Consider the following 19,251-nt stretch of genomic DNA (forward strand, 5'->3'; position numbering starts at 1 on the left):
TTGTGTGGGCAGAAAACTGGTCCGAACTTCACTTTATTGACGAAAGCAAGCTTATTTTGGGTCTGGTTTTAAATATTATTAAACTGGGGAAAGACTGAACCCAGTGTGTGTAAAGAAAGTTGAAGATAGTTTGGGGGATGCTTTGTGCAGCAGGAGTTTGGCCAGTTATCTGATTGAAACTAGAGAAATTCCTTGGCAATGATGGATGGCTATAGGGAAAATAACCAACCTGCCTCACACATGACGTCACACGGGTTGCAAAAAAAAAAAAAAACTTAAATTTTACGGTACACCACGCTACTTTTAATGCCAACTGCAGATGTTGAGCTTAATGGAGTGAGGACCTAATCAAAAATGCTCGACTCTGCAGTTCTCATTTCATATCAGGTAAGTTCACGCTATGATGAATCATTCACACTCATTTTTGATTGCAGCAATGATTTCAGCAAAAACAGTTTTATATGGTTAATTAAATTGCAGACACTGAATGCTTAGAATGAAATGTAAAAATGTAAGTTCACATACCCTGCGGTACAGGTGCGGTTCGCTGTCAGAATGCAGTTGTTTTGCTTGCTGATGATTACTCAGGCCTTGTACAGTTCCATCTTCTTTCCTTGTCTTTTGCTAGGCAGAACCTTTTTAGTATAACAAAGTTTTGAATCTGGTAATCATGGAACATTATTTCTTGCACATGATCACACAGAACAAAATTGTTGGCATCCAAAGACTTGTAGGCCTTTAACTTCTCTCTTGAAAAATCAGTTGGAGTTACAATGAGATAGTTGTATATTTCGGGCTGGATGCTTGGCCAATTCGTCTTATCCAATATCCATCTGGAGGGTGCATTCGCAAATGGACCTAACGTTAATTTTGCCGAATAACTGCTTATCACTGGGTGACAAACTATTATAATACGCTGAAAGCATTATGTAAAGAACATAATACGTAATTAATATAACTCTAATACAACAACAAACTCAGTACCGCATTGGATGTCATTCCCTCACTGTAAATGCTAGCGCTCCCGGTTTTTCTGCAACCTCGCTAGTGCTACGTGCGCATCCTGAATGTTTACAAACCTGTAATTCGTCTAGACTCACTAAAGTGTTTAAATTCTGGATGTGGCCACAGATGTGCTGAAAGGCCTCACCTGTTTAAAATTTAAAATAAGTTTAACACAATGTTTAAACAGTTTAAAATGCTGTTTAACTAGTATGGCGATGAATTGCTGGAAACTAAAGCTCCTTCGATTTTGAGCCGTTGAAGATTACGTTACTTAAAGTGTTCATGAATTGTCTAATTTGAACCCTCACTGCATTTATAATAAATTTATATTATAACTTATTATTTTAGATATTTGTATTAGAAACTTCTGAAACTTGTTTCGTCCACAAAAACGAGAGCACACAGAAAACTGTCAAAATATGGCTGGTGACGTCACACGTTGCGTCATGTTCTACTGCCCCCTCCGTTATTCCTTACAAAGGGAAAACATCTCGCGAGCAGGGTTGTGTTTTGAAAGCTTCACGGACGCTATTTTACGCTAAATTAGTTTAAACTAAAACGCGGAAGAGTGTAAACACAACAAGGACTACGGCACTTGTCGATGAAGCACGACGTTTATCAGCGCACGCGACCACTGACGTGAGAAAAGACACTTCGTTGTGGAGTCTTTTCCTTTTTCTATGATATCCCCAAATCAAGAAGGAAGAACCAGCACAGATGTAACATCGGAATACCTGGGATTTTGCACACAGCGATGTTAAAATGTGGGCTGTTGTCAGTGGAGTACGTGAGGGATAACGCTTCATAATGGGATGATGTTTAATGCTGGATGTCATACTCCTGCTGTTAGCATCATAATCCTCAGATTTTATCTTCTGGATACTGCTGTGATGAACTGAGAGTTTCTTCATGAGGTTCCCTCTGAAAAGAGGGAGTGAAAGTTACATCAATCTCACACAGTCCCAAACATCTAATAATAACAGACCTCAACTCATGTAGTTCACTGACTGAAGTGTGAAAATGGATAAACTGACCATTATTTCAGGATGTCTCTTTCTTGCAGCTGATATTTTTGCTATTGCAAGTATCGCAAATCCAGACTGGATCAATACAGGAGGTCAAGAGGGTAAGAAACTTCGTTCAGTCAATTACCATGTCACTCTTCAGGTAAAACACACGTGTAACTGCATGTGAAGTGTTTTGTAACTATTGAGCATAAAATCGTGTTTACAACACACTCTAGGCATGGGACCATAACCGTTTTCAAGGTATACCGCGGTTTGAAAAAGTCAAGGTTTTAAAACCGCCAAAATTTTCTGTAATACCGTTCCTAAGGTAACTTTAATGTGTAATATTTTTTTTTATTTACATTTTTTTTGTTTTTTTGTTTTTTAAGACAGTATCTCCAGCAGAAAAAATATCCAAGATGCTGTTTTAAATTGTAAAGAAATCTGTGTTTTTGAAACAAATAAAACAGCAGAAGTCAATGATTCATTTGAATTATTCAGCCTGACATGTTTACTGTAACCAAATATTATAAATCTTTCAAAAAATAAAATCTATTGTGTTCAAAGGGAAAAAAGTTTTTGTTTTTTTTACCCAGACATTTAAAAGAATATATTTTAGAGCAGTAATCACGATACCGAGAAACCGTGATATTTTTATACAAGGTTATGATACCGTCAGAATCTCATACCGGCCCATGCCTACACCCATCCTTTTAATCCATACAAACAATTAATCTTACTCTAATACATCTATTAATGCACATTGTGTTCATACAGCCTTTCAGGTCAAGATAGCATGGCCATTTTCTGTTCTCTACAACCATTTATGGGTAAAACATGTAAATATATAAAAACTTCTGGCATTAGCTATTAACAGCCAGTCATTAGATGTTTTGCATTAGCGAGAATGCTTTTAAGGCAAATGTGTTGTTGATTATTCAGTGTGTTTGTTGCTGTATTAATGAAGTCTGTTGGGAATTGCCTTCCAGAGGGATGAGAGCTTCACAGCAGTTAATTAGTTGGAAAATTGTCCTGTTATGAAAATGTGGGGACCATATTAATAGAGCGCTGTAGATGCAGATGGTCTTACAATTGATCCCTCAATATTTTATTCTGACTTTTAGCAGATTTTGGGCTTTAGCAGGGTCTGCAAGAATTCTTTTTGTTGAAGAAAAGCATTTTGTTCTGTCAATCCGTTTTTGTTTTCCTGTTAATTATGAGGATCCTGTTCTACAAAATGTCACACAACAGATGTTCACCACCAGTTGTTACTGTTTTGTCCAACAGAGATACAGCAGAGAACAAAAAGTACAGTTCTCACTGAGTAAAGAAAACATTCAGAGCACATTCAGTCTATCTATCTATCTATCTATCTATCTATCTATCTATCTATCTATCTATCTATCTATCTATCTATCTATCTATCTATTTATCTATCTATCTATCTATCTATCTATCTATCTATCTATCTATCTATCTATCTATCTTTGATAAACTCTGTCTAACTGTCGATATATTAGACATATTCGTCAGTCTGTCTTTCTATAAATATTTTTTGATCTACTATCAAAGATTATCTATCTATCTATCTGGGCACCCTCTGTGGCTGCATAATTATTTGCTTTCTTTATAAGAGAAGATCACAGTGAAATGCCATTCGGTTTCTAGTAAAAGCTAGATAATGTCCTGTTTTTCAGACAGACATGCGTATAGTGTATCAGTATTGAGATGTGTAAAATTAAATTGAAACTGAAAAATAGGCTATGCAAAAGTTTAGGCACCTTCTCTTTTGTGAGAATTTCAAAACCTGTAGTCACTTAATGCTGATTGATTACACCACAAAATTGATTTGAGTGGCTCAATGATACTGCGGTCACACTAGTGTTTGTGCGTGTGAAATTCTGTAGTATGGCGCTGCGAAATGGGGTGAGATTAAACAGGATGATTAGCAATTAAAAAGTGAGCGATTGGTCATGTTTTAAATTTCTGTCTAGAGAGGTCATGTTTTGATCTTCGATTGGTCTCACGCAATCATGTGATGTGATTTTGAAGGTCAGAGTTCACCAAGCTTAAACTTTCCAATGCATCGATCTGCGAAACTTGTCGCACGAGCATGCGTTTCCAGTCTGACGCATTCGCATGCATATAAATGAATGTCTATGGGTAGAAAAATGCAGTGTGACCGCAGCTTCAACCTTAACAATCCTAACACAGGTGCAACCAATCATGAAAAGGATATTTAAGATATCTGATTGCTAATTGTGCTTCTTTTTGTCGTGAACTTGAAAGTAGCAACATGGGAATTTTAAAAGAATTTCATAATGACCTAAAAACTAGGATAATTCACCAACATGATTTAGGAGAAGGATACAATAAGCTCTCACAAAGGTTTAAAGTCTCCACAGTTGGACTATGGCGGACTGGCCATAGGGAGCACAGGGTCATTTCCCGGTGGCCTGGCGGTCAATCTGGCCTGCCACCGAGACTCTGCCCACCCCCCCCCCACCCCCTGCCCTCCGTCAGAACAAAAAAACATCAATGGAAGGGTGATGCTGAATTTTGCCAAGAAGGGTCATTTGAGGTATGCAAAGGCTCATCTCAACAAGCCTGAATCATTTTGGAAACATATACTGTGGACAGATGCCACAACCATAGCGCTTTGCGTGACAAAAAAAGAACTTGGCATTCCAGGAGAAGAACGTGCTCCAAAATATGGGGAGGGTCCAACATGCTGTGTGGATTTGTGGCAAGCTCAGGTAGTGGAAAACTTGTCAGTTGAGTTGAAGGTTGCATGGATTCCACCCAGTATCAGCAGATTCTGAAGAATAATGTTCAGAAATCTGTCAAGAGGCTGAAGTTATGGCAGGGTTGGATGTTTCAGCAGGACAATGACCCAAAGCACAGTTCCAGATCTACCAAGGGATTCATGCTCAGACACGATACAGTGTTCTACAATGGCCATACCAGTCCCCAGCCTTGAACATTGTTGAAAGTCTATGGATTGATTTAAAAAGGAAACTTAACTGAACTGAGAAATTTTTCAAGGGAGAATTTCCCAAAATGCCTTCAGAAAGAATTCAGGGACTTATCTTTGACTATAAAAAGCATCTACAGGGTGTTATTTCTGCAAAAGATAGCTGTACAAAAGATTGATGTCATTGTTCTGTTGGGGTGCCCAAATTTTTGCATCTGTCTGTTTTTGTTAAGACTAATTGCATTGCAACTGTTGGTTAAATAAATGTCATGACAAAACTGAAATGTAGATTTTTTTTCCTAGGGTATAAAATATTTCAAAATTAAATTGCTGATTTGAAAGGCCAGCAGGCTATGGCTTGCAATTCTAAAAAATTGTCAGGGGTAGCCAAACTTTTGCATAAGACTCTGTCTGTCTGTCTATAAATATTTATAAATATCTATCTATCGACATTAAAAGACATTAGACATTAAAATAAAGACATTAAAAGACATCAAAAAGATAGACAAACGCAAAAAACAAAATTAACTGGAGATGAATTAACACTAATTTACAACGCATTTGTGCTTTTTACAATTTTAATAACCTCAAACTAAATATTTACCTAAGAAGTGTGCACTACATTGACAAGGCTGGTGGTCAATGTTGATTCAAGGGGTATGATTGGGATAACAGTTCTTTATGGCCTCACTCTAAAGATGTGTAGGGAAAAAACAGGATATCCTGTGTAATGTCTTTTAAGTGGAGTTTCTCACGGTAAAGCTGGATTTGGCAGTGTTTCAAACAGTAAAGAAGACCTTCATAAAGAAAACATAGTGATGATATTAGATGCAAATATGATGTATTATAGTTTTACAAGTGAAGAAAGTGTTAGAGTAACTTGCACTGTGTAAATGAACACTTTCTAGACTGAAGCAAATGTGAGAAGCAAATTTGATAAATCAGGCTTTTAAATAATGTTTGTGTAAATTTCCCCATTATTTGAACTTACTGGGAGACAAGGAAAATCTTATGTAGTTACTTTGCAAGCTCTCAGAATTTCATCTTATTTGGCGATATACATATTTCTATTTGATTAAAAATACCTTTGTAAAAGCTAAAGGTTTTCTGATGTCCAAGGTTGCAAAGCATTCAAAGGCACAATGATTTGAGATATATTTAGATCAGTTGTTTGTACATGTGTGAAAGTGTGTTGTATAATACTTAGTATACTATAGTACTTACTCTCACTTCCCACAGCTCAAGATCAATAACACCAATTAGTGTGCAATTCTGAATATTTGATGTTACACACTTTTTATCCAGGAAGGAATTAATCAGTCATCATTCAAATTGTACTTTTATATTTTGTATTTTACCCTTAGTGTTGAGTAAGTTATATCAAAAGTTACTTTATCCAAATAGTAATTTAGTTTATTATTAGACTCAATACTTAAAATCTTAATCTCAATAGACAATACAAATTAAACTGTCTGAATTTTTTTTTTATTTAAGTCAAACGTTATTTTTTAGCTTTATTGAAACATTTGAATAATTCAGAACAAATAGCCAAAAATCATTTTATTATTTTTATTTTTATTATTTTTATAAGTAATTCAGAGTATGTAGTTACATTGTAATTAATCACACCTAACACTGGTGGTGGTGTAGCATTTATGGTTAAGGCTCTAAACTGTACCAAGTTTAGGATTGTAACTGATACAGTATCACCATGACCTTTTGTAAATACTTTAGGGCAAACTTTTCTGCCCATGACCCCCAAAATAACAATGCCAGTGACCCGCGACCCCCACTTACCTCGGAGGTGGTTATAAATATACAAACGTTGCGCAACAGCACACACACATGCCAATAGGCCTATAGAAATACAATCATGTTGACAACCTAAAAAATGCCACAGACTAACAACCATATAATTTTTATAGTATTTTATACATTTGTTTAATTTCAACATTAACTTCACATGGGCGACGCGGTGGTGCAGTGGGTAGCACGATCACTTCACAGCAAGAAGGTCGCTGGTTCGAGCCTCAGCTGGGTCAGTTGGCATTTCTGTGTGGAGTTTGCATGTTCTCCACATGTTCGCGTGTGTTTCCTCCGGGTACTCCAGTTTCCCCCATAAGTCCAAAGACATGCATTATAGGTGAATTGGGTATGATAAAATTGACCGTAGTGTATGTGTGTGAATGAGCCTGTATGGATGTTTCCCAGTGATGGGCATCCGCTGCGTAAAACATATGCTGGATAAGTTGGAGGTTCATTCCGCTGTGGCGACCCAGATTAATAAAAGGACTAAGCTGAAAAGAAAATGAATGAATGAATGAATTACCTTTACCTAATCGCCCTATCATACACTAAGCGCAAGACGTGTTTGGCGAGATCTGTTGCTATTTTCAGAACTACGCAACCCTAATTTTGCCATTTCCGCCACGTTGTTTAAATAGCAAATCCATTTGCGCTGCTTTGTGGACTCATGGGTGTTCCGGTCTCTAAAGGAGGTGTGTTATGGCGCATTGTTGGTGTGTTGCTATTTTGAGGAACTAAAATAGACTGCGCAATAGACCAGCTGAAAGCAGATCTAAAGTCCAGCGCAGAGCACGTTAGTTGTGCACCTTAAACCCGTACACATTTCACATTATTCTCAAAACACATTAGGAAAATAAGCACAACCCTGTTAGACCATGTGCCGCTGGTCTAAAAATAGCCTTAAAATAGCAAAAGTGGATTCGAACACACCCTTAATGCTTTTGCGCCATGTGCTTTTGAATTTGTGCATAGATCTTTAAAATAAAGCCCAATGAGTTTATTCTTGGTTTAAAATTGGAGACCTCCACTCGGAGAACGTCCTACATGTTCAGTCGTGACCTGTATTTAGATTTAATGTACGTGAGTACCCAAAACCTTTTGAACGTTTTAACATGGTGCAATAAGATTTATCTGCTGCAACTGATGCTATTGCTGTGTTGTCACCCCAGGAGCCACAATCCAGTGGAAGAAAAAGAAATCAGATCTGAATAGCTGTTGGCTTTTTATTTGCATGTTGTTTTTTAAATGTAACTGTTAACTATTAATTTTGGAAATAGTTAAATTTTTGGAAATCCTCTCTCCCTCATTGTCGCGCAACCACCCAGACTTTGGGAACCACTGCTTTTAGGAACAGGACTTTAACGTCCACATGAACCAGAAGCTGTGACCGTTTTTTTAATGTATTGTGACGCAGTTTCTAGAAAAATTTTATATTAAATGAGAAAACAGTGGGCGTGGCTTGTTTTTTCTTCTGTGAGCTGATTGGATATAATAAAAAGTAGCCATTTTATTCAGAAATATCGGGAAACGGCTTTGGGATAGTAATTACAACCTAACAGACACCTCCTCACCATTTCTGTTTGTTGTCAAAACTGACAGTTTGAGGGGCGTGGTTAAGTATGTTAACCACGCCCAGTGCCTCAGACAGACATAATCTGAGTATTTAACGTAAAACAAACAGGAAGTGCCATTTCAGATTTAAATTTTAGATTACAAGGGCGAACGATTTTTAATGACATGCACAGATTAGTTGGTTACCAATGTGAGCTAACAAAATTAATAAGGGTAGTTTTGATTTTATGTGGACTTTAAATTAAACATCTGCTATTATTTTCTTACCCTTAGATCATTCCTGTATGTTTAGTAACTTCTAGTCTTATATGTTGTTCTATATAAATAATTGTTTGTTTTTTTATTTTCATTTGTTTCGCATCTAGGGGCTCTGACTGTGGGTCTAGTCAAGCAATGCCAGACCATCCATGGTCGAAACAGGATATGTATCTCCCCAAGCCTTCCTCCAGAATGGGTCACAACCCTGTTCTTTATTATCTTGGGCATCGTATCGCTCACCATCACATGTGGCCTGCTTGTGATCTCCCACTGGCGACGAGAGGCAACAAAGTATGCCCGCTGGATTGCCTTTATGGGAAGTAGGTTGATCATTTGATAAGCTGAAATAATCCAAATCTGTTTATTGTTTTTAACAACCTGATGTTGTTTTGTTTGTTATTTATTTATTTGCAGTGGTCCTCTTCTGCATGGCCGCTCTCATATTTCCAGTTGGGTTTTATATCAATCAAGTAGGAGGACAACCTTACAAATTACCCAATAATACTGTTGTTGGGTCCTCATATGTACTGTTTGTTTTATCAATATTTTTTACAATAGTTGGACTTCTTTTTGCAGGTAAAGTGTGCCTGCCTGGCTGACAAAACCTACATTTTTAGATTTAAAAAATGCTGCATATCTGAATTTCTTCACTTTTTTTAAATGTCAGTTTGTTTAAACCGGCGAAAGAAAAAAAGGGACAACTTTTGACACCAAAAGGTGTTTTCGTGGGTCTCATTATTTGTTAGAATGATATCATGGTCATTAAAAGATCTTCATAAGTGATATTATATGGTCAGCTAGTTGTTAATGCTAAATAAATTACCCTTGTGTCACCCAAAGGAGTTATTCCACAATAATGACCAGCTGTTGGTACATTATCATGTTTAAAGTAGGGCTGTTTACCAAATAAATAAATAAATAAATATATGAACATAAAATATTCCTTGGATTAGATTTTTACAAATAAATTTTACCTGTTTAAAATAGGCTTTATACTGAATGTCGCATGAAGAACAGGAAAACTGGTCACATCTTATCCACTGGTCATTGGCGATATGGACTTGCTAACCTAGCATGATCTTTGTTTAGAGCCTATTCACAACGTGTCATCAGTTGACCATATTGGAGGCACAGAACCTAAACAATACCTCTAAACTGAATAAAACTTGCACAATCTTGTCTAATCTAGTTCAATGATTTATGCCAAGCTAAAAGTGTTCCTGCTAGACCAGGAGATTCTCTGAGTGGATTCAGAAATGAATAAGCTCAACTGTTTAACTCTAGGGGAGTTGTTAAATGAGCCTACTTCCAAAAATGTGGAGCGTCCTTTTAATGATTAATGGAGGGTAAAGAAGTGTTTGTATGATGTGTCACAAAATGTCTTTACCATTTCTATGTAATTACAACACAGTGTGAATACACCTTAAGCCTATGAGCATCTGAGTCACTTGATTAATTGTTTGCTGTAAAGCATCAAGCCGTAACAGGGAGGAGCCCTGCCAAGTGGAATGCAGTGTTTGACTTCAATCAAATTGCCTACATGTGCAGAGGATATAAGGGGCCTGAGATGTCCATCAGTTGTACCCTTTAAAGTCCTTCATTCTGGTTTTCTGGCACTTCGGTTTAGAACAACACTTTAATATGCCAGCCATGATTGTATTCACTCCGAAGTGCCTTTCTGAGGTCAATGTATCCCACTTGAAATACAACCCTTTTATTCCCATGAACTGGATGTTCCTACCTACTTTAAGGTAAAGTCTACATAGGATACACAGCCGGCCGGAAGTGCGATATGTACATCAATTATAGTAGCATTTTTTTGACATTGTAACAATAATTAACATTTTTACAGTGCTGTGACGGCTTGGGTTTAGGATTGGGGTTTAGGGTAGGCGTTAAAAAATACAATTTATTGGGTAATTTAATAGGTAGCATAAATAATACTTGGTACAACTACTGTTTTTATGTTAATGTGACGGTTGGGTTTAGGGTTGGGGTGGGGGTAGGCGTTAATAAAGTACAATAAATGGGAAATTTAATAAATAATATAAATAATTCTTGTTAACTTCTGGTCGCAACCATATCCGATCTAGTAACAACCCTACTTTACAGCACTGTGGCATGTTTCCTCCTGAAACAGGATATTGAAAAGAAGCTTCTTCTCTTCACCTTTTGTTCAAAGCAAGTTGATTGTTTAGAGTTGTGGTTACAGATATTCTGCCCAATCTGACAAATGACCAGTTTTCTACTACAAAATAAAACAAAAAAAGATTTTGATTAAATATAACTAGTGGGACAAATAATTTGTCTAATGTCACTGATTATTATTCACTCAGAGAATGAGGAGCAAAGTAAGTTGTTACATTTTATTTTATCATTATCATGTGTAGTGTGATAAGCCCTTCAGAATATTGTGTTGCATATATAATAATTTTATAAGAATTAAATTAGACTAATTTCAGGCTGGGAAATAGATACATATGATAATAATAAAAATGACAAACTACATGATGTCCACTGCACTCTATTGTCCAGATGTTAACCTCTTTATATGGTTTCAGCATTGGATTAATGTGTTTTATACTACAGTTCTGTAAACGTTTTTCTTTTATTGAAAAATCAATAAGTTATTGGCAGCGGTGGGATTCGAACCCACGCCATCGAAATGACTGGAGCCTAAATCCAGCGCCTTAGACCACTCGGCCACGCTACCACAAGACTAAAGCCACAAAAGATTGGCTATACAAGTCTCAAATAACAGCGCAGCAAATAACTTGCAAACGTATGCACATTGTATATTGCAAATTCAGGTTTTGAATTCTTTATATCTGTATTATTTGGATGTTGAGTAGTGAAACGGTACCTAAACGTATTTCCGACGTAAACAAGCCCAGTTCGATAACGTTCTGCATGTTATTAAACGAGCGTAAATCGTTGGTTTTATCTGATAAACTGCATGTGTCATACGATGCAAAATGTGCGTGTTTTATACTCGTCTCTAAAGAACTGTAACTTAAGCGTCACGTTGGCTGATGCTGACATTGGCAATAAATTGAAAACCAAGAACAAAAATATCCTCTCGGTTTGCGCACCACGTCGGATAGGCAGTGCTGTTCTTTTCATAGAGGCTACGTGCAGTTAGTCCACATCCGCGTGGAGGCTCGCCCCGCCCCACGAAGGTCACAGTCTACTATGGCGATAGGTCCTCTCATGAATATTAATGACGTAGTAATGACGCTTGCCTAGTTCGCCCACCTGAGTGAGCCTATGCGATTTGGAATGTGGAGGATTAAAGGCTTGGCTTATGAATATTTAAATAGCAACCAGAAAACACAATCAATATTCATGAGCCACATCCTTACCATAGTAGATATCGTAGAATGTGACCGAATAACAACAGGAGCTCCCCCATAAAAGGCCATGTGACTGACTATGACAAACGGGTCACTTCGAAAAACAATTTGACGTTATTTGCTTTATGCAAAACTGTTTGGTGTGTTTTAAATATGTATACTGGTTTGGTGTTTTATGTACTCAGATACCTATCATTTCACTGAATGAAATAAACAAAACTACATAAATGTATGGCTGTGGCAGCCCACTAGGGGGCTAAAATGCAGCTTTGTCGTTGTCCAGAGGCATGTGGGGCTGGAGGAATCAACACAAGGAAGGGAACATTTACTCGCAGTCCAAGACACGTAGTGCTCATTTCTGCAGGGGTGCAGTAAAGCTGTCACTGTCCGGAGTGCTTGACACAACCGCAGCTCAAACTTCCGTCCAAACGTGCAATTCATTGTTGAATCTGCTTCCTTTTTAAAGGGGTGTGAGGAAGATTCGAGATAAGCGAAAACAGCCGTCTTCTGTTGTCGTTATGCCTTCAATCTAGCACATGTTTTCATTCTGACGTTGAGGTATGTGACATGCATGCTCTTTTGCTCATTATTGTGCTATTGTAGATACTTTTCTGTGTATTTATTGGTTTGTGCTCAGTTGATTGCTTTTCATTATTATGCAACAAAAATAAATCAAAGTTTAAAAATCGCGATTTTAAGATATTTCAATGTTTTTGTCAAAGCAAACTGACTGTACGTATTAACGAATAGTTTACGATTCAATGAAATGCAAGAGAAGAAACAAACTAATAATAGACTAGTAATTTGTAAACACATTTTATCAGCCTGATTTTGATCCATCGTTTCTCGTCTTATCTAAAAAGAGTGCAGCTTATTCATGCTACTACAGATTTTGACACTTCTGCTTGTTTGTAGTTTTGGTGACAACACAGCGGGGCATCATGGCTGAAGAGGAGCTCATGTTTAGCATGGAGGAGGTGGGCAGTGCTCGCGATGGCTCGAGGAATAGATGTGTTAAGAACAGAGTCTGTTTTCAAGACTCTAATGCGAGTGATGATGACGACGAAGATGATGAAGATGACCTCCGTATCTGTCCCATCACCGACGACCTCATAAGCCCCACCAAAGGCTTTTGTGAATTCCCAAAGAACCTCGCTCATAACCAGCAGCTTTCTAATTCATTGCCCAAAAACTCATTTACGTACAAGGTGGGTCTTTCCTGCTTAATCTGTCGTTACATAACACTTTATTTTAAGCAGTAACAGAGAATAGCTTGGCCTACAGTTTGAATACAGGCATATACTGGCAGCACTACTTTACGTTCCATGATCTTACTGCTTATAAAGCTGTTACTACATAGTAATAACAAATGAAGAGATAGTTCACTCACATTTTAGGCACCCTCGGGTGGTTCCAAACCTTGTTGCATTATTTTTTTTTACTAAAACTAAAGAACATATTTAAAAGAAAGCTGCAAACCTGTAACCACTGACAGCCACAGTAGGTAAACAAACACTATGGGTGTCAACGTTTGCAGGTTTCCAGCTTTCTTTTTTACAAATGCGTAAAGGATTGGAAACACCTGTGGGTAAGAAAATAGTGAGAAATGTTCATTTTTGTGTGAACTATCCCTTTAAGTTCACACACTTTCATTTCGATGTTATTAAGCAATTGCATTAAGTATTGTCTTTCCTTGAAAAAAACATTGTCATAGGCATGTAAACAAAGGCTATTTTTGGACCAACACACCACTAGTGCTATTTTTTTTGTTCATGCTTGTTGTGTCAAGTGTGTAACATTTTTGTGAACATGAAACAAGCATGACTTTTTTAAAAAGCAACTACTGTATACGCTGGATTTCATCAAAATTACACTTATAAACGAGTCTGTCATGTGACATCAGTGTAGCCTACAAATAATTGAAACACTCGTAACGCTAGATTTTCTAACACATTCACAACACATATAATAGTAATAATGATAGTAATTTTGCATGTGTTCCTTAATTTACTGTGTTCAAAAACATTCATCAATGCACAATGCATACTGTCAAGCATATTGTATTTATAAGCCTTTTGCAGTGGTGTAAAAAGTAGCAATATTTTACATCATAGATGCATACATAGCATCAAAGTAATTCTCTATTGACCAGTCATCCAGAACTGGGACTGTCCCGTTCATAATGGTGGTTTGGTGGTAACCCATGAGTGTCCTTATCCTGTTTATGTGCACTTAGACAATGACGACTCTGTAAAAGAGATTGCTGAGAACTAGCAAGCAATTTGTCTTCCTTAACCACAAAGCTTCTAGTGTTATGAGAAGAAGCAGTAAACTAATGTACATTATACAAAATGGTGTTTCTCTGAGCCTTTGGCTTCCATATATGGAGATTGAGTTCTCAAGCTCATGCTGAGTGCCTGGCGATGTCACTTCCTTAATTTCAAATACTGTTCATATGATCGTAAAAAAGTCAGGTCAATTTTATACCATTATTTGTTTGTTTAAACAAGTGGGTTTGTTTATTCCTCCAATTCAGAACAAAAATGACAACATTGAGGACGTCAGGTTTGGCTCTTTAACTGAGAAAGGCCGGGTACGTTTTATACAAATTTCAATTTCTACCCCTCACCTTTACTATTCCTTTTATAAATCTTACATCTGATATTTCCTTTCAATCATTCCACATTTGCTCTGTAAAAAGGACAATATCGATAGGTGCAGAGAGTATTTGTCAGAGACTGGCTGTAATTACCTGTATACAGTTGAAGTCTGAATTATTAGCCCCCCTGTTTATTTTTTCCCCCAATTTCTGTTTAACGGAGAGAATATTTATTCAACACATTTCTAAATATAATAGTTTTAATAACTCATCTCTAATAGCTGATTTATTTTATCTTTGCCATGATAACAGTAAATAATATTTGACTAGATATTTTTCAAGACACGTCTATGCAGCTTAAAGTGTCATTTAAAGGCTTAACTAGGTTAATTAGGTTAACTAGGCAGGTTAGGGTAATTAGGCAAGTTATTATATAACGATGGTTTGTTATGTAGACTATCCATTAAAAAAGCTTAAAGGGGCTAATAATTTTGACCCTTAAATGTTTTTTAAAAATATTAAAAACTGCTTTTATTCTAGCTGAAATAAAACAAATAAGACTTTCTCCAGAAAAAAAATATTATCAGACATACTGTGAAAATTTCCTTGCTGTGTTCAACAAAATTTGGGAAATATTTAAAAAAGAAAAAAAAAATCAAAGGGGGCTAATAATTCTGACTACAACTGTACATTTTTACAAATATATTATAAACAGTGCACTTTGCTTTATTTTCTAAAGTAAAAAGGCCTTGTCATTTTAATATAAACAATAAAATAATCATCTTAAAATATAACTTTATATAAAAAACTAGACTAAAAACTCCAGGTGTTTTCTTTTTTAAAAAAACTTGAAGCTCAGCTATGCTTATGCATGATTAGATTATGATACTATTGTTGAACTGTAGAAGTTATGTGATATTCAGCTTTGTATGTAATATTCAAAAGGTGTCAGTGAATGACGTTTTAGGAGATGTCTGTCTTGTGACATGCGGGTAATGTATCCTTACATCAGGGGTTCCCTGTAAACTGGAGCCAACATTTCTCCCGGTGTCTGACGTATGTTTGTGCTCACTGTCTCGCCGTGACCTTTCAAAAGGAAATAAATAATTTGTTGAAATATTTCAGCCCCTGGATCTAGGTTTACTGGTTATTTTGAGAAATAGTGTCATATTATCTGCCGCATGAGGATTTACAGATGACACTTAAAACAGGATAAAACCTTTACTAAAGGGTAATAATAGCTCTTTTTTAGTGGTCTTGCAGAATTAACAAGGAATTTGTGAAAATTATCCAGCCTGGCTTCTACTGACAAATGGTTGGCAGCACAGAAACAGCAGCTTTATTGTTGAAATACCTGTTTAACAGATATAGAAGTCAAGGAATGTAACAATTCCAGCCTGATCTCACAAGGAAACGTAACTATATTACATATTGGCAATATATTTAATTCATATGGAAACATGATTTTTAAAAGAAGGACAACCCTCATTGTGGGATGAGCAGATCACACTAAAATGTATGAATATGATCACACAGATTCATATAGATTAGTCAATAAATTAAAAAGTTTCCATATGATTGTGTTGACCAATTCTTATTTCAATTCCTATTCTCAGGAGGATCAAAAACTGCTGATGTATGTTTTTATAAAAATAAAAAGGGGCCTGAATCCTGATTTCTTTAAATCATTTTTAGCACTTATTAAAACATTTTATTTCCTGCATGATTTTTATTATAGCATACCTCTCTCTTTCTGAACCTTCCTTCTTTTCCCCCTCATTGCTTTCTGTTTGCACACATCAGTAGAGTGGATCACTGCTTTATTCACTGTTCAACCCTTACAAACAGATGTGGAATTTTTGTTCAAACTGCAATTTTTCTTGCTCAGGCAACTTGGAAACATGCTATCGAGAAAGCCAAAGCCATGCCAGATCCTTGGGCTGAGTTTCATCTGGAGGAAATGGAGACTGAGCGCTGCACTCGATACAGGTGAGCCATTAAGACTCAAGTTGAACCTGCATTCTTTCAGCCACAGTCAAACTATTCTTGTGGTGTATAAAGCTACATCAGAGCTGGCAGAAAAAAATTATTATAGTCAAGTTACTAAAAGGGTTAGTTCACACAAAAATGAAAATAATGTCATAATTTACGCATCCTAATGCCATTCCAAACCCAAAAGGCTAATTTATCTTTAAATATTTTAAAAAATGATACCCAAACAACTTCTGTCCCACCATTGAGGGACAGTAACTTATGCTTAAATAACACTTTGTAACATAATCTATATAATTTAAACAGTTTAATACAATTAATGTTTCAAATAACTCTTGTAAAATTCTTGTCCACTGTCAGAAATAAAAAAATAAACAACATCCTCTTTCTGACCATGCAAGTAAAGGTCTTGTTGATGAATAGGTGAAACCTGGTGGTTACAATTCATTCCTTCATTCATATATTTTCTTTTCCGCTTAGTCCCTTTATTAATCTGGGGTCACCACAGCAGAATGAACTGCCAACTTATCCAGCACATGTTTTACGCAGCGGATGCCCTTCCAGCTGCAACCCATCACTGGGAAACATCCATACACACACATACACTATGGACAATTTCATTCATTTCTTTTCTTTTCGGCTTAGTCCCTTTATTAATCTTGGGTCACCACAGCAGAATGAACTGCCAACTTATCCAGCATATGTTTTACACAGCGGATGCCCTTCCAGCTGCAACCCATCTCTGGGAAAACTACTGACAATTAAGCCTACCTAATTCACCTATTGCGCATGTCTTTGGACTTGTGGGGGAAACCGGAGCACCCACGTGAACGCAGGGAGAACATGCAAACTTCACACAGAAACACCAACTGACCCAGCGAAGGTTTAAACCAGTGACCCTCTTGCTGTGAGGCAAACATGCTACCCACTGCGCCACCGTGCAGCCGGTGATTTCAATATTAGTGGCAAATTATAAAAATTTTAAATGATAATTAATGAGTATTTTGCGGCTGCACTGTGATCATTAATAAAGCCTTTTAATGTCTCCAGTTCATTGCTGGTCTAAATAATGTTATGCTATTATTCTGTTATATATTTTTCAATTATTCTATATAATTATATATAAATAGCAAGTGTTACACTAATTTGATTAAGGTAAAACATGAAGAATGATAGTCATTGTTTTTATTCAGAAAAAAATTATTTAAGTAACATTCTAATGTATAGGAAACAATTAAAGCAATAAAACACTTATTGTTTTGATTACTGAAAACACTTTCGTCTTTGACACTTAAGGGCTTCATTAGTGTGACTACACATACTGGGGTGCGTTTCCCAAACAACAACGTAAATCGTGGCTGAACTGTTATAGATGCATTGTTTGGGAAAAGAACGATGTAGTGACAAGTGTTTCCCAAAACCCGTAGTTTCTCTGTCGTAGATCCATCGTTTCAACCACGTTAGTTATAACGTTAAATGCCCATAATGATGCTCTAAACAGGGTGGACTAACAACTTCTTTAGAGAAGAACTTCATAATTTCTTTGTGCAATTTATATTGTTTTAAACAAACACGCATTTAAAAAAATCCAACATTATTTTTGGTAAAAACATGCACTCACTTTCCATATTCATTAAAATATATGTAAATGGCACATATAGGGCCTTTGTTTCCTTTACTAATATTATTGAGAACATTAAATATTCTATTCTAAAACATAGAAACACTTACAAAAGCTAACACATTTTAATATCATATATAAATCACATAAATAAATAAACAATGAGGGTATTTATAAAGAAATGATTTGTTAAGAAATGAAATTTAATATTTATTATTTATTAGGAAATAAAAAAAATCATACTTTAATAATAATATTTATGATGATGATGATGATTTTTATTATTATTATTATTATTAAGTTTATTATTTTATTTTTTGAAAAGTCTACTTTTACAATTTGACACATGTAAACTACTGCAGAAATGTTCTAACCAACAGGCCCATGTCATATACAGTACAGATACTTAATAAATAACCTACTATAAATTAAAAGCATTAACGTATACTCTGTTTTTTGTTTTCACAAGCTTTGGAGATGTAACGTAAATTCCTCTTTTAAACAATTGGTCATCTATAGCTTTCGTCATGAGCCATGACTACACCCACACGGAATCTGAGCGTGCAGAATTCCGCAGATTTTTAGCCCATCGTTAATTCTGTTTATTTACTTGAGTAAAGGTGTGTAAATCTATATTTATTCAGCTTTTAAATTAAGTACAGTAATATTATTAACAATATGAAAATGTTCATCTGATTTATGTACAATGCAGTTTGTACAGTAATATTTTTCTGTCTTTTAGCAGATATATGAGAGACACCAAATAAAGTGAATCTAATTGGATTTGCATTTTAAACATTAAATAAAAGTGAAAAAGATATTATTTTTTATTTCACATATTAAGGTTTTAGTTATGATACTCCCAAAATAATTCTGCAGGAATCCACAGATTTTTAGCAAAATTCTTCGCAGAAATAGCAAAAAACGTCCGCAGATTCCGTCTAGCCCTAGCCATGACTGTGTTCTAAATGACATAGTTGTTTTCAAAGTGCACTGCGAAGGAAGCGCAATTGTATACATGAACGGAGCTGTAAAAAATACTTTGAAAGCAAATTACACCTAAG

General features: G+C 36.0%; 2 protein-coding genes and 1 non-coding gene across 7 annotated transcripts in view; 2 read left to right on the plus strand and 1 right to left on the minus strand.

The window, feature by feature from the left end:
* Positions 1–1,476: 1,476 nt before the first annotated feature.
* mosmob (modulator of smoothened b) lies at positions 1,477–10,047 on the plus strand. Its single transcript, XM_056469518.1, has 3 exons — positions 1,477–2,131; positions 8,730–8,942; positions 9,037–10,047. Exons 1-3 carry the CDS (start codon positions 2,026–2,028, stop codon positions 9,219–9,221), a joined length of 504 nt encoding a protein of 167 aa, XP_056325493.1. The 5' UTR covers positions 1,477–2,025; the 3' UTR covers positions 9,222–10,047.
* Positions 10,048–11,253: 1,206 nt separating this feature from the next.
* trnal-uag (transfer RNA leucine (anticodon UAG)) lies at positions 11,254–11,335 on the minus strand. Its single transcript has one exon. It is a non-coding gene; the product is annotated as a tRNA-Leu (tRNA).
* A 904-nt stretch (positions 11,336–12,239) lies between these two features.
* The window catches only part of eef2k (eukaryotic elongation factor 2 kinase), a 34,696-nt gene continuing 27,684 nt past the window's right edge, over positions 12,240–19,251 (plus strand). For 2 of the 5 annotated variants that reach the window (XM_056469112.1, XM_056469113.1), the window contains exons 1-4: positions 12,245–12,533; positions 12,891–13,183; positions 14,512–14,568; positions 16,463–16,563. In XM_056469112.1, the coding sequence (XP_056325087.1) occupies positions 12,917–13,183; positions 14,512–14,568; positions 16,463–16,563 (425 nt within the window). In that variant the 5' untranslated portion in view covers positions 12,245–12,533; positions 12,891–12,916. Of the gene's footprint in view, positions 12,534–12,890; positions 13,184–14,511; positions 14,569–16,462; positions 16,564–19,251 lie in introns of all 5 variants that reach the window. The other 3 variants (XM_056469114.1, XM_056469116.1, XM_056469115.1) reach the window with 2 other exon arrangements.

Source organism: Danio aesculapii, chromosome 12 (assembly GCF_903798145.1).
Source record: "Danio aesculapii chromosome 12, fDanAes4.1, whole genome shotgun sequence".
NCBI classification, from domain to species: Eukaryota; Metazoa; Chordata; class Actinopteri; order Cypriniformes; family Danionidae; genus Danio; species Danio aesculapii.

Excerpts from the sequence above, each read along its gene's own strand:
- mosmob (XM_056469518.1), top strand. The coding sequence starts at position 2,026 with ATGGATAAACTGACCATTATTTCAGGATGTCTCTTTCTTGCAGCTGAT. Across the intron at positions 2,132-8,729 it reads CAATACAGGAGGTCAAGAGG|GGGCTCTGACTGTGGGTCTA; the intron begins GTAAGAAACTTC and ends TTTCGCATCTAG. Across the intron at positions 8,943-9,036 it reads CTGGATTGCCTTTATGGGAA|TGGTCCTCTTCTGCATGGCC; the intron begins GTAGGTTGATCA and ends ATTTATTTGCAG.